The 15,270-nt window shown below is 44.5% G+C and overlaps 1 protein-coding gene across 8 annotated transcripts in view; it reads left to right on the top strand.

Moving 5' to 3' along the window:
- The window catches only part of TENM4 (teneurin transmembrane protein 4), an 851,321-nt gene that overhangs the window by 757,006 nt on the left and 79,045 nt on the right, over positions 1 to 15,270 (top strand). For all 8 annotated transcript variants that reach the window (XM_015461146.3, XM_024987529.2, XM_015461143.3 and 5 more), the window contains one exon: positions 13,706 to 13,825. In XM_015461146.3, coding sequence (XP_015316632.2) covers positions 13,706 to 13,825 — 120 coding nt within the window. The remainder of the gene's footprint in view (positions 1 to 13,705; positions 13,826 to 15,270) is intronic.

Consider the following 15,270-nt stretch of genomic DNA (forward strand, 5'->3'; position numbering starts at 1 on the left):
CAGAGTCAGGGTACTTGGGCAGGGCCTGGCGCTGATGCTAGCTGTGGTGCGTCTGTCTGTCATACTAGAATGACCTGGTGGGCAGCTCCCTTTTTTTTTTTTTTTTAACCCCATGCTAGCTTCACTTCTAGATACAAGGATTGTTCATAAAGTCAAATTGTATTCATTCCAGAAGGTGAGCTCCTCATGCAAAGGGATTTTGTCTCATTTGCTGTTAGTAACGTAACTGTTTAGAATGCCATGGGAAATGAGCCAGAAACCACTGGCACTGCAGTGCTGTAGTGTCCACAGGAAAGGAAATGGATGCGTAAGCATCTTCCCTATCACCCAGAACCGTGTATAGCGCAAAGTAGCTGCTCAATTAAATTTCCAGCAACTGAACCCTATTCTCGTTTACCTGGCCTTTTGTCTATGATTCTCTTCCCCCAACCCATCCACTGGGGAAGGAAATGGCAGCCTTCTCCAGTATTCTTGCCTGGGAAATCCCATGGACAGAGGAGCCTGGAGAGCTCCAGTTCATGGGGTCACAAAAGAGTCAAACATGACTTGGCAACTAAACAACAAGAAAAACAACCCACATATATATTTTTCACTTTGGGCTATGTGGAATAGTTATATTCGTATTTCTCATATTTTGATATTATTCATATTTCATTTCCATTTTTTCATCCATTAATGTGATCTCCATTTATCTTTTTACTTAACATTTAATGAATGCACACTAATTGAGCTGCTGCTGCACTAAGCACGGCGTTATAGAGATGAAAAGGACATAGTTATTCCCCACAAAGAACTCACAATCTAGAGAAGATAAGGTATTTGAACAGATGAATACACTTCAGTGGGATAAGTACATTGTGCTTTCTTCACAAAAGGAGGGAGTGGGTTCTTTGTCCTGGAAAGTCAAGAAGAGCTTTATTGAGAGGCAGGCCTTAAAGGACAGATTAGCAGGAAAGTGGAGAAATCATTTGAGGCAAAGGAACCAATGTAGACAAAGTCAGGGAGGCAGGGAAGTGCTTGCCCAGACAAGGGTATGAGAAGTAATTTAACATGGCAGCAGCAGCGGATGTGCTATAAGAGTGTGGATTTTATCAAATCAAGTTCTGTTGGTTTGGGCCTGCCAAGTTAATTGAAAGACATACATAGTAAACCCAGGAAGAGCATTGAAATAAGTATTAAAGAATGAAACACAGCTAGAAGTTAGCTGTTTAAAAAAATCAATCTATTTTTCGCTGCACTGGGTCTTCATTGCTGTGCACAGGCTTTCTCTAGTTGCAGCGAGTGGGGGCTATCTTTGTTGCAATGATAGGGCTTCTCATCACAGGGGCGTCTTGTTGAGCACAGGATCTAGGCACGTGGGCTTCAGTAGTTGTGTTGCATGGGCCTAGTGGCCCAGCAGCAAGTCGGATCTTGCCAGACCAGGGATTGAACCCATGTCTACTGCATTGGCAGGCGGGCTCTTAACCACTGGACCACCAGGAGGGACCCAGAGTTATTGCATACAGTACTATACAGTATGTTAGAGCTTATTTCATACAAAGAAAGCAGACTCACACCATTGTAACTCGAGTGCTGTACAGCAGTCCCAGGGTGGCTACCCAACATGGCCCATGAAGTACATGAAGAAAATATTAGAACATCTGTCCACATTTACTTACCTTTAAAAGTAAGTATAAATGTTTCCTTGGATGGAACACTGGGTTTTCTTTGATTTGCTTGCTACCAGTGTTAGTTGATTATGTCTGAACCAGCACACAAGGTTTTCTGAGGCAGGTGAGGATCTACTCTTTACAGAGCTTTACTGGTTTATTCTTACAAATAATAGAGTTTTACCGTATAGTCAAAGCTATTGTTATGCCAGTTGTCATGTATGGATGTGAGAGTTGGATCATAAAGAAGGCTGAGCACCAAAGAATTGATGCTTTTGAACTGTCTTCAAGAGAACTTCCTTCTTGAGAGTCCCTTGGACTGCAAAGAGATCAAACCAGTGAATTCTAAAGGAAATCAACCCTGAATATTCATTGGAAGGACTGATGCTGAAGCTCCAATGCTTTGGCCACCTGATGTGAAGAACTGACTCATTTGAAAAGACCATGATGCTGGGAAAGATTGAGGGCAGGAGGAGAAGGGGATGACAGAGGATGAGATGGTTGGATGGCATCACTGACTCAATGGACGTGAGTTTGAGCAAGCTCTGAGAGATGATGATGGACAGGGAAGCCTAGCATGCTGCAGTCCATGGGGTCACAAAGATTTGGACATGACAGGTAACACCACCCTTGTGGCAGAAAGTGAAGAAGAACTAAAAAGCCTCTTGATGAAAGTGAAAGTGGAGAGTGAAAAAGTTGGCTTAAAGCTCAACATTCAGAAAACGAAGATCATGGCATCTGGTCCCATCAGATCAGATCAGTCGCTCAGTCGTGTCCGACTCTGCGACCCCATGAATCACAGCATGCCAGGCCTCCTTGTCCATCACCAACTCCTGGAGTTGACTGAGACTCACGTCCATCGAGTCAGTGATGCCATCCAGCCATCTCATCCTCTGTCATCCCCTTCTCCTCCTGCCCCCAATCCCTCCCAGCATCAGAGTCTTTTCCAATGAGTCAACTCTTCGCATGAGGTGGCCAAAGTACTGGAGTTTCAGCTTTAGCATCATTCCTTCCAAAGAAATCCAGGGCTGATCTCCTTCAGAATGGACTGGTTGGATCTCCTTGCAGTCCAAGGGACTCTCAAGAGTCTTCTCCAACACCACAGTTCAAAAGCATCAATTCTTCAGTGCTCAGCCTTCTTCACAGTCCAACTCTCACATCCATACATGACCACTGGAAAAACCATAGCCTTGACTAGACGAACCTTAGTTGGCCAAGTAATGTCTCTGCTTTTGAATGTGCTATCTAGGTTGGTCATAACTTTGTTTCCAAGGAGTAAGTGTCTTTTAATTTCATGGCTGCAGTCACCCTCTGCAGTGATTTTGGAGCCCAAAAAATAAAGTCTGACATGGTTTCCACTGTTTCCCATCTATTTCCCATGAAGTGATGGGACCAGATGCCATGATCTTCGTTTTCTGAATGTTGAGCTTTAAGCCAACTTTTTCACTCTCCACTTTCATCAAGAGGCTTTTGAGTTCATGGCAAATAGATGGGGAAACAGTGGAAACAGTGTCAGACTTTATTTGTGGGGGCTCCAAAATCACTGCAGATGGTGACTGCAGCCATGAAATTAAAAGACGCTTACTCCTTGGAAACAAAGTTATGACCAACCTAGATAGCATATTGAAAAGCAAAGACATTACTTTGCCAACAAAGATCTGTCTGGTCAAGGCTATGGTTTTTCCAGTGGTCATGTATGGATGTGAGAGTTGGACTGTGAAGAAAGCTGAGCACCAAAGAATTGATGCTTTTGAACTGTGGTGTTGGAGAAGACTCTTGAGAGTCCCTGGACTGCAAGGAGATCCAACCAGTCCATTCTGAAGGAGATCAGCCCTGGGATTTCTTTGGAAGGAATGATGCTGAAGCTGAAACTCCAGTACTTTGGCCACCTCATGCGAAGAGTTGACTCATTGGAAAAGATTCTGATGCTGGGAGGGATTGGGGGCAGGAGGAGAAGGGGATGACAGAGGATGAGATGGCTGGATGGCATCACTGACTCGATGGACATGAGTCTGAGTGAACTCTGGGAGTTGGTGATGGACAGGGAGGCCTGGCTGCTGAGATTCATGGGGTTGCAAAGAGACACGACTGAGTGACTGAACTGAACTGAACTGAGCACCAAACAACAAAATTATACCATAATTGTGTTGTGTATATGTGGGGGTGTGTGTGTGGGTGTGTGTGTGTGTCTGTAAAACCAAACTTCCATAAAAAATGGGGTCCAGTGACATAAGAGAATTTTGCAGAGTAAGATGCTAAGTGCAAATATTAGGTTGGTGCAGAAGTAATTGCTGGTTTTGCATTGTTGAACTTTGCCATTTGATATTGGAATACATTCTTAAATGTGGTTATGTTATACATCATTTTAATATACATTTCTTAGCTTTATGTTTTTGCTAATGAATTATTACTTGCTGTTTATATGTATTTTAGACTATAGAAATGATGTTAGACAAAAGGCAAATTCAAGCAGTTTTCTTATTTGAGTTCAAAATGGGTCATCAGGCAGCAAAGACAGCCCCCAACATCAGCAACACGTTTGGCCCAGGAACTGCTAATGAACTTACAGTGCAGTGGTGGTTCAAGAAGTTTTACAAAGGAGACGAGAGCCTTGAAGATGAGGAGCATAGTAGCCGGCCATCAGAAGCTGACCATGACCAACTGAGAGCAATGATTGAGACCTATCCTCTTACCCTTAAGTGAGAAGTTGTCCAGGATCTCAACATCAACCATTCTATGCAGCATTTGAAGCAAATTGGAAAGGTGAAAAAGCTCAGTGAGTGAGTGCCTCATGAGCTGACCACAAAGCAAAAAAATTGTTTTAAAGTGTCCTCTTATTCTACTTAACAGCAGACCATTTCTTGATCAGATTGTGACATGCGATGAAAAGTAGCTTTTATATGATAACCAGTGATCATTAGTGGTTCATCATAGTGGTTGGACCAAGAAGAAGCTCCAAAGCACTTGCCAAAGCCAAAGTTGCACCAGAAAACGGGTCATAGTCACTATTTGGTGATCTGCTGTCAGTCTGATATACTACAGCTTTGTGGACCCTGGTGAAACCGTCACATCTGAGAAGTATGCTCAGCAAATTGATGAGATACGCCAAAAACTGCAATTCTTGCAACCAGTATTGGTCAAAAGAATGGGCCAAATTCTTCTCCACAACAACGCCCAGCTGCATGTCACACAACCAATGCTTCAAAAGTTGCATGAATTGGGCTACAAAGTTTTGCCTCATATCCCACATTCAGGTTACCTCTCACCAACTGACTACCACTTATTCAAGCATCTCGACACCTTTTTGCAGGGAAAATGCTTCCACAACCAGCAGGACGTAGAAAATCCTTTCCAAGGGTTCGTTGAATCCCGAAGCACAGATTTTTATGCTACAGAAATAAGCGAACTTATTTCTCATTGGCAAAAATGTATTGATTCCTATTGATTACATTCCAGTGTAATGGTTCCTATTTTGATTAATAAAGATGTGTTTGAGCCTAGTGCTTCGGCTTCCCAGGTAAAGAGTCTGCCTGCAATGTGGGAGACCCAGGTTCAATCCCTGGGTCAGGAAGATCCCCTAAAGAAGGAAATGGCAACCCACTCCAGTATTCTTGCCTTGAGAATCCCCGTGGACAGAGGAGCCTGGTGGGATACAGTTCATGGGGTTGCAAAGAGTCGGACACGACTGAGCGATTTCACTTTCACTTTCACTTTTGAACCTGGTTATAATGGTTGAAAATTCACAGTCCAAAACCACTATTACTCTTGCACCAACCTAATACCGGCTGGCAGTCAGATGGCAGAGCGGATATTGCTACTCCTGGTACAAAGTCTGCCTCAACTCCACTATGAAGGATCATTAAAAACAGGAATGATCATTCTCATTAGATCTAACAAAAAGGGAAGCAGAAGATTCAAAATTGTCAAGACTAGTTGAAATATTCATTTTTGTGCATTAAACCTTGTACCAAGCATATATTATGCTTTCCAGTATTAACTAATGATGGTAGCACGTGTGTACAACTTATTAATAAATATAAATGCATCCATGGAGCCTGCACTAGATGTTTACAGAAAAGGTATGTGATCAAAAAGGGCTTTCAGAGCCCTGCTCTGATGACATTAACTCTGATTTTTTCGGCAGCTAAAACAAATTGAGATTCTCAGTTTTTAGTTGTGTGTCTGTGTCAGATGGTGAGTAGCCTAAGAGTTGAAGTAACTTTCCTGAGTCCTCATGGATAGTAAATGAAATATTTTCTTTAATGTACTTTTTATTTTTTGGCCGTACCACATGACATGTGGAATCTTAGTTCCCCAACCAGGGATTGAACCCACACACCCTTCATTGGAAGCACAGAGTCCTAATTACTGGACCACCAGAGAAATCCCATAAATGAAGTCTTGAATTTGAATCCTGGCTCTTCAGCCACTCTTGTGAGAAGGGGCAAGTCCATCCCCTGCCTAGACTTTATTTCCTCACTTCTGCAATAAGAAGTGTGAAGGAGATGATCAGGATGGTTTCTTCTCACATGACTAGGTGGAAGATATCAGGCTAGAAAAGCTGGTTGAAGAAATGGAGGCAGAGCCCCAAGATGGAAAGATCAGAAGAGAAAACTGCAGAGCAGCCCATGTGGCCAGCCTGGAAAGAAGTCTCAGAGGCTACCAGGTGGACAGGGTCAGGCTTTGACTGGGAACCCCCTTGATGGAGGTCATATGATAGGCTGTGAGGTGGGGCTTCTCATCTGGGCCCACATAAGGTTCTTACAGGACTTCCCTGGTGGCTCAGACAGTAAAGAATCTACTTGCAATACAGGAGAGCCAGATTCAATTCTTGGGTTAGGAAGATCTCCTGGAGGGGAGGGCATGGCAATCAGTCCAGTATTCTTGCCTGGAGAATCCCCATGGACAGAGGAGCCTACAGTCTATGGGGTCACAAAAGAGTCAGACATGACTGAGCAACTAACACATTTTTTTTTCAAGGTTCTTACAAGAGGGTAGATGAAGTGTAGTGGGTGCTGGAAAGATCCCCCATCAGTCAGCATGAGTTAGGAGAAAACAGTTTAAAGTGTTGGTAGAAGTCAAGCATATAAATCTGTTTAAAGTAGGTAATGCAGAGGAGTGATTTGCATAACCAGCAGTGGCAGACAGTAGCAAACGCTCCACAGCAGAGAAAAGGCCAGAGTTGTCTTTGCACCTGGATAGATCCCGAATGATGATTCCACTTTCCTGAATACCAACTTCATTAGCTGTTTCCATTTAATAACAGCAACAACAACAAAAAATCAAGCTGCAGTTTTTCTTCCTTTGCTTTTGCCTGTCTTCTTGTATAATACACATTGAATAAGAAATCTAACTGAATTTCCAGCATTTTTTTTTAATTTTGCAAAATTGTAAGTGTACAGAAGAGTAGTAGGGCTGCAGGCACAGGTGGGCAGATGCTCTCCGTGAGGGAACCAGGCCTTGGGACGCAGCTAACTTGTGACCACCTTGGAAGCCCAGCTTCAGCAGCCCTCTGTGCCCTAGCCATATCGCTGTCAAGGTCATGTAGCTTAGAGTTCTTTGGTCTCTCCCTCACCTTCAATTACAGAAACACATCAGTTCTTTATTCATTCAGTAAATAATTTATCAAGAGCTTACTCTGCTCCATGCATTCAAATTCCAGGGCAAACCCCTGTGTTGGCAGAGGCTTTCTTTTGCCCACTCAGAAATGAGCATCACCCATGCTTGGGTGCTGGCAATCCAACAGTGAGGACGCTGTGGTCCCTGTCTTCAAGGAGCTTGTGATCTGCTGGGAGATCACAAGGTTGCCCGATAGCCTGACAACATTAGCAGAGACAGCCCAGGGATGTGAGTGCTAGGGTACCACTCCAGGTGGGGTTGAGGATGAGCAGGTGGTTTTTAGGTGAAGAGAATGGGTGGAAGGTTCCTTGTAGGGGGAAAAATTTAGAAATAAGTTTAAGCATTGTATGAGCTCCATTAGGATTCTGAAGCCATGTGTAGTAGGGCTGCTTGAGCTGGATTGAGTAGCACCAGATTAAAGCCATCATACATCCCATTTTACATCCGGCTGGGAAAAACTTCAGCCTGTGTGAACAGATGAGAGAATGGAGGTCCAGAGAGACCGGGTGCACTCCAGGGTCATGCCAGAGTCAGGGCCGAGATCTGACGCCCTGCCCAGGGCTCTTTCACTACAGCCCTCCACTTCTCCCTGATGGGCAGCTCGGATGAGCTTTGTATTTGCTTGGTTCTATTTCACAGTGGTGTTGTCTCTCCAACACTTTCCTCTCATGATCCAAACCTGGCCACTGTCCCCTGGGAAGCAGTCAGGCAGATCTTCCCCATCACTGGCATCAGCCAGGGCACCTCAATCAGGCCCAGAGTGTATGGTTGGGCCAATGCCAGAGTGTTTGACACCCCCCCACCCTTGGCCTGGCACAAGCATGCCTTTCTGGCAGAGTTCACCCAGCCTAATTGCTTGTTTTGTATCCCAGCTGCCTGACATATGCCAAACCCATGTGTTGACTCACTGGTGTCAGACAACTATACTCAAACATTTCAAATTGGCCTTGCTGAGCTCCAGCCAGCAACTGGGGACTATAATCCATGTATTTCTATAACCCCAGCACCTAACACAGTGCCTAGCTTTGAGTAGATGCCTCGTGTTCTAAATTATGTGAATTTCAGTGAGCGCAGGTGAATAACACAGTGGTAAGAAGAAGGACCTGGAAGTATTAGGAGACCTAGCTTTGAGCCCGCTGAGCTCTTTGTTATATGACCTTGAGCAAGTCTGCTCTCTCTGAACTTCAGTTACTTGATCATTTCTCACCTAATAAGCACTCAGGGAGAATATTTCATGCTTACCCAGCCCTCAGAGATGGAAGCATGTGGGATAGCTGTACAAATGTGAATAGTATCACTGGATGACAGCCACGTCGTGGAGACATACTTGGAAGGTTTAGAGCAGCCTAGCAGAGGGGTTATTAACTGTGCCAGGAAGAGCTGGCAACAGCCTCACTGAAGTGATGACAGCTTAGATGGGACCCCAAGAATGAGTAGAAAATAACCCCGTTCTGCCCAGACAGTGACCTAGAGCTGACGTGTTTTGCTTTTCTGTGGTCACTGTCTGGGCAGGATCAGATAAGCCAGCCAAGAAGCCAAGTTGGTGGCACTGATTTGTACCCTGCATTAGTGATTTCTCACCAAGGCGACCTTCCATTACAGAATTTCACAGTCAGAGCAGCACCTATTTCTGAGATGCACTGATCCTTAGTATGAGAGTCAGTCTTCCAGTGGTGGACGAAGCTGGCTCATACCAGTTCACGGGGACTGTTTATTAAGTGTTCAGGAATTCTGCAAGCTAGTTCTTAAGCACAATAATTATTTTAAAAAACTACATAACATCACAAATTATATTAAAAGCAAAGGTAATAAATAATCAAAACTTACCACTTCCTAGTTATTTCACTGTTTTCTCATCACCTTTGTTCTAGAGTTTATTTAGGTCTCCTGTGTCTCTATGATGGAAATACTGCTATCTCATGGTATGCTATTGGCCATCTCTTCCCAACTCTGGATATGGTGACATCTTATCGGTAGTATGGAATCGGCTATGGTGGAAGTCTTTACACCACAGAAATAGGCAAATGCTGCAAGTTAAAGTCACTGTTCTTTGGAAAGCCAGTTGTTAAACATTCGCCACTGCCTCACTGGTGGTATCTGATAAATACCTGGATGAAGAAGGAAAGTGTTTGGGAGCCCAACACACACATCTCTTCAGACCTCCCTAGACAAAAACACATGGCAGGAGACACATTTCCAAGAACCATCCCTGGAGCAGACTCCCCCAGCCTCTGTTGTTCCACAGAAGACTTTGTGTTGAACTGGGTTTTTCGTGACAACTGAAAGTCATGGTCAAATGGAAGGAGGATGGAAGTGTTTTTCTCCAGGACTCAATTTCTGAGCCAAATGCCTGTTTTGGCAGGAGGCCTCTGTGGCCCACTGGGGTACAGGGAGTCCACTTAATCTTCTCCAGAATCCAAGGCAATCCACAGGAGCCCAGGCTAAAATTACATCTGCTCGGGCTTGCCGAGGTGGAGGTGACGTGATGGCCAAATGGTGCTGATTTAATGTTGCCCAATTATCAGGAAATCCCTGAAGGGAGATAAATCAGAGGCGGCCGGCCTGCCTGTGGATGACGGGCAGCAGCCGGGGCAGCCCCCCAAAGAAAACCATCCCCAGAGGGCTGGTTATCGTCCAGACAGACTCAGAAGTCACAGATGTCAGGGGGAGGCTGGAGAGGAGCCAGCACCAGGAGATGCGATCTGTTAGTAATTCTCTAGAAGGACAGAGTTCCAGCAAATAAGAAATCCAATTTTCCTCCATTAGAGAAAGCATCTCTCAGTACTGGCTGAATACAATTGATGGAATAAATCTTTCCCATTAGCGGAGAGATAATTTTACCTAAATATATTGGGAGACCTTCAGAACAGGAACGGAGAGTCTTTGCTGAGCTTCACCTGCTTAACTTGCTTGCCATGTAATTGCATTTAGACCAAGGGCCTCAGAAGGAAACCACTGACTGAATTAACATTAACCAGATTGTGTGTGGTGGGGGGGAGGGGAGGGAGCCGGGTGGGGCGGGGGCTGTCAGTGCATTGTGGGTAGTCATCCCTGCCTTCAGAAAGGACAAGCTCACACCGGCGAGCCCAGCTGCTTACAAGCCTGGTGTTAATTGCTTTTCTCATCAAACAGAGAAAAGTTTATCACTCCAGGAAGCTAGAGATGTAGGTACCTAATAAAGCAGAGGCAGAGTTTAAGATCTTTTTTTTTTTTTTTTTCATGAATGCCCACAGGCCTCATCACTAGCTCTTCCCCAGGTCAGAAAAAAGCCTTCCGAACTGAGGTGAATGGAGAAGGTGGTCTGGACATCAGCGCCTATATCTTTGCCTAAGATTTGTCTTGTTCCCTAAGGTTGTCTCCCCAGCGTCCTGATCCCTTAGGACCTTGACACCTGTGAGCATCTCCACATGCGCCCGTTGGCAGTGGTGTGCAGACTGGTCTAAAGTTGGACCCAGAGCTGAGGCCTGGACTTCAGGGCTGGCTCTGCCCTTACCTCCCTGTGTGGCTTGGAGCAAACACCATGACGTCTGTGGACCGAGTTTCCTACTCTTCCGCTAACTCAGCGATTTTCAAACTAGCCTTCCTCTGGCTTCTCCAAACAGTAAGACTCCACAGAGTTGCCTTCAGGACCATCCCAAGCAGAAAAGGGGACCCCACCCCTACTTCATCCGGAGATCTTGTTTTTAATGGTTTTCCACTTGGGGATCCTTATAAAATATCATCTGCTAAGAAGATACTGTTTCTGAAATATTTGAAAAACATCATTTTGGATGATCTATGATTCTCCCACTTATTTACTCAGTTCACTGTTTATGTTTGTTTACAGTCACCTCCCTGAAGAAGGACATGGCAACCCACGCCAGTGTTCTGGCCTGGAGAGTCCCGAGCCTGGTGGGCTACAGTCCATGGGGTCACAAAGAGTCAGACACGACGGAAGCGACTTAGCACACATGCAAGCAATCACCTAGTACTAGTTAGGCATTTCCAGGTTCTCTAGAGAGAGGAAAAAAAAAAAAAAAGACCTTGACCGTGGCCTTAAAAGAGGTGGTGATCCATGGAGAGGAGAAACGTGTATGTGTGGCAGGGCATCACGGGGCTTGTGCCAGGTTTTGGAAGAGACTGTGACCAGTTCTAATTACGGGCATCAAGAAAGGCTTCAGGGAAGAGGTGTTGTTTGAAGCTGGGTCTTTAAGGATGAGAAAGTGGGGAGAGGGTTGCAGGATAATGACATCTGAGGAAGATGGAGGAACATCGCACAGACACAGAGGCTTTAAACGTTTGCCTGACAAGCTGGGGAAAAGCAGATGGCTTGTTGCCTGGAATATAGGAGAGTAGGGAGGTGGTGTTGGGACAGGTGCCGGGTTCCAGAACCCGCTCCAAGGGGACCTCAGCTTTTGCCCTCCTCCTGTCTCCTGTGCCAGATGAGAGGAAGTGCTCTCCATCCTGGTCACTTTCTTCAGTGTCTGCTTCTAGTGAGACTGTTGTGCCAGGATGTATGCCATACATAATGCCATGTATGGAGTTACTCTGAACATGGATGAAGAACAGAGAATCAAAGAGCTGTGACCAAGCCAGGATTTGAACCCAAGTCACATGACTGCAAATTTATATGCATAACTATACTGTAGGGCTTCGCTGGTGACTCAGGTGGTAAAAGAATCTGCCTGCAATGTGGGAGACCCGGGTTCTATCCCTGGGTCTGGAAGATCCCCTGGAGAAGTAAATGGTAACCCATTTACCAATTCCAGTATTCTTACCTGGAAAAATCCATGGACAGAGGAGTCTGGCAGGCTACAGTCCATGGGGTCACAAAGAGTTGGACATGACTGAGCAATCATGCAACACAGACAACTGTACTGTATGGGTCCCTTGGATCAGTTTCGTCTCCTTACAGCACTGTACAGTATCCATAGAACATAACCTGTAAGTGAGACATCTGAAAATTTTTCTCAATAATAATTCTTTAGAGAAAGTTTGATGACTTAGTAGGTTAGTGTGAAAGTAGTTGGGGTTTTACATTGTTGAACTTTGCCATTTGATATTAGAATACATTCTGAAATAAAAGTGGCTTGTTATACATCATTTTAATGCATATTCCTCACTTTATTATTTTGCTCCTGACTTATTAATTGCTGCTCATTTTTCCTTATTTTATACTGTAGAAATGATGTTAGACAAAAATCAAATTCAAGCAATTTTTTTTATTCGAGTTCAAAGTGGGTCATAAAGCAGCAGAGACAACTCACAACATCAATCATGAATTTGGCCCAGGAACTGCTAACAAATGTACAGGGCAGTGGTGGTTCAAAAAGTTTTGCAAACAGACAAGAGCCTTGAAGATGAGCACAGTGGTCGGCCATTAGAAGTTGACAATGACCGTTGAGAGCATCATCAAAGCTGATCCTCTTACAACTACGAGAGAAGTTGCCAAAGAACTCAATGTTGACCATTCTATGGCCATTCAGCATTGGAAGCTAGTTGGAAAGGTGAAAAAGCTCCATCAGTGGGTGCCTCATGAGCTGACTGCAAAAAAAATAAAAAAATTCGTTGTTTTGAAGTGTCATCTTCTTTTATTCTACACAACAACAGTGAACCATCTCTCAATCAGATTGTGACGTGCAATGAAAAGTGGATTTTATATGACAACCAGTGATGACCAGCTCAGTGATTAGACTAAGAAGAAGCTTCAAAGCACTTCCCAAAGCCAAACTTATACCGAAAAAGAAAGGTCCTGGTCATTGTTTGGTGACGGTCTGCTGCTGGTCTGTCTGCTTCACTAGAGCTTCCTGAATCCCTACAAAACCATTACATCTGAGAAGTATGCTCTGTGAACCAATGAGATGCACCGAAAACTGCAATGCCTGCAGCCAGCATTGATCAACTAAAAGGACCCAATTCTCCATGATGACACCTGACCACACATTGCACAACTATCATTTCAAAAGTTGAACATATTGGGCTGTGAAGTTTTGCATCATCCACCATATTCACCAGATCTGTCGCCAACCAACTATCACTTCTTCAGGCATCTTGACAACTTTTTGCAGGGAAAACACGTCCACAACCAGCAGGAGACAGAAAATGCTTTCCAATATTTCATCGAATCCCAAAGCACAGATTTTTACTCTAAGGAATAAACAAACTTATTTCTCATTAGCAAAACGTGTTCATTGTAATGGTTCCTATTTTGATTAATAAAGATGTATTTGAGCCTAGTTATAATGATTTAAAATTCACAGACAGAGGCCACATTAACTTTTGTACTAATCTAAAAAAGATTGAGGCAGTAAATAAAAAAGTAGTGCTCATGTTGAGTGGATACCATGAGCCCTGGGTGCCAAGATATATCTGAGTGACCTGCCTTCTGTCTTCTTACCTGCTAGCCAGGGTTCTACCATCATAAGTAGGTCATGTTATTCTCTCTCTTCTACCCACAGGCATGCATGTGTCATTCGTGGTCAAGTCATGACATCAGATGGGACCCCACTGGTTGGTGTGAATATCAGTTTTGTCAATAACCCTCTCTTTGGATACACGATCAGCAGGCAGGATGGCAGGTAAGAGGACTTTTGGCAACCAGAGCTAGTAAAGACCCTGTACTCATGGTCTTGCCAACATAGCTGCTGCTGGAATGACATCGTGCAGAGAGGATGGGACCTGGAGTCAGAGGACCTGCATCCACGTGCTCAACCCTGCAGCTCACTTGCTGTGAGTGAGGTCTTGTAGCTGACTCTGTCCTGAGTCATCTTGGCTCTAAATTAAGCAGTTTTTTCTTATTTGGTTCTCAGAGTAACCACTAGGTACCTTATATATATTTTCTTGTTTCATAGCTTATGATATAAAATACTGTCACATGGACCATTTTCTATAGACCAGACAGCTCCTAAAGTCTTAGCATTCCTGCTGCATGGTTCCATCTGCAACCACCTAGGTCTATGGAGGCTGCTGATTGATAACTGAGCTCTGACCTTAAGATCCCTGTGAGGACCTTTAGTTTACCAGCCTGAATGAAGTCAGGTCTCTCTAATCACTCTAGCTCCCCCATTTGCTGGCCATGTGTTCTTGGACCTATCTCCAAGCCTCTCTTGGCCTCATGTTCTTCATCTGTTCAGATCAGATCAATTGCTCTGTTAAGTGGTCCCTAATATTATCAGTCTTACCCAGTGGCGTGGTAAGTATTCAATTCTTTGATAGAAAAACGCCATGCACATACTAGGTGTTTAATAAATTTTAGTACCCTGCCCCACTCTGGTTCACCCTGTATCTTCAGGGTCTAACACATAGTCAGTATACAATAAATATTAGCTATTTATTAAAATTACAAATTGGGAAGGTGATAATTCCAGTGCAAGCCATAAGACTATTTCAGAGAGAAGGGGAGGGAAAGGAGGAAAGTGGGATATTTAGGCTGTCAGTGGTGACAAGTCCTCTATTTTTAATAAAATCAGGTGGTGGCAGTCCATCTGGCTAAGTGTGGGCCCATAAGGTTGATTTTCACTCTGTGTTGGAAATTATGCTCCAGCCTGATTGATTTTAGCACCTCTTTAATCCAATCTCAGATGTGAACGTGCCCTGGTCGAGGTGATAATGAAGTAGAGTCTCATCTGTTTGTAGACATGTGTGCCTCTTAGATGGGACTGGCATGCTCGGCATGGGAGGCCCACTCCCCCTCCTCCCCCTCCCTGTGAATGGAAGAGGTTGGCGGCCAGTCCCCAGGGGCCGTCTTCCCCGGGCCAGGCCACTGACCCCCAGTGTAGACTCGCGCTACAGCACAGAGACGTCTCCTCCCTCCTGGTGTTTTCCCCACCTTCCACCTCTGGGCTGCCTGCTTTATGGAAACGGCAGATGTGAGCACTATAGGTAACAGGTGTCCTGACCACATTATTACCTGCTGTGAAACAGTCATCAAAAAGGAGTCATGGTGACTGCTTTTTTTTTTTTTTTTTGCCATAAAACTTGTCCAGGAATCTTCCTGGGCGGTCTAGTGGTTAAGACTCCATGC

This window comes from Bos taurus, chromosome 29, assembly GCF_002263795.3.
Source record: "Bos taurus isolate L1 Dominette 01449 registration number 42190680 breed Hereford chromosome 29, ARS-UCD2.0, whole genome shotgun sequence".
Classification (NCBI taxonomy): Eukaryota; Metazoa; Chordata; class Mammalia; order Artiodactyla; family Bovidae; genus Bos; species Bos taurus.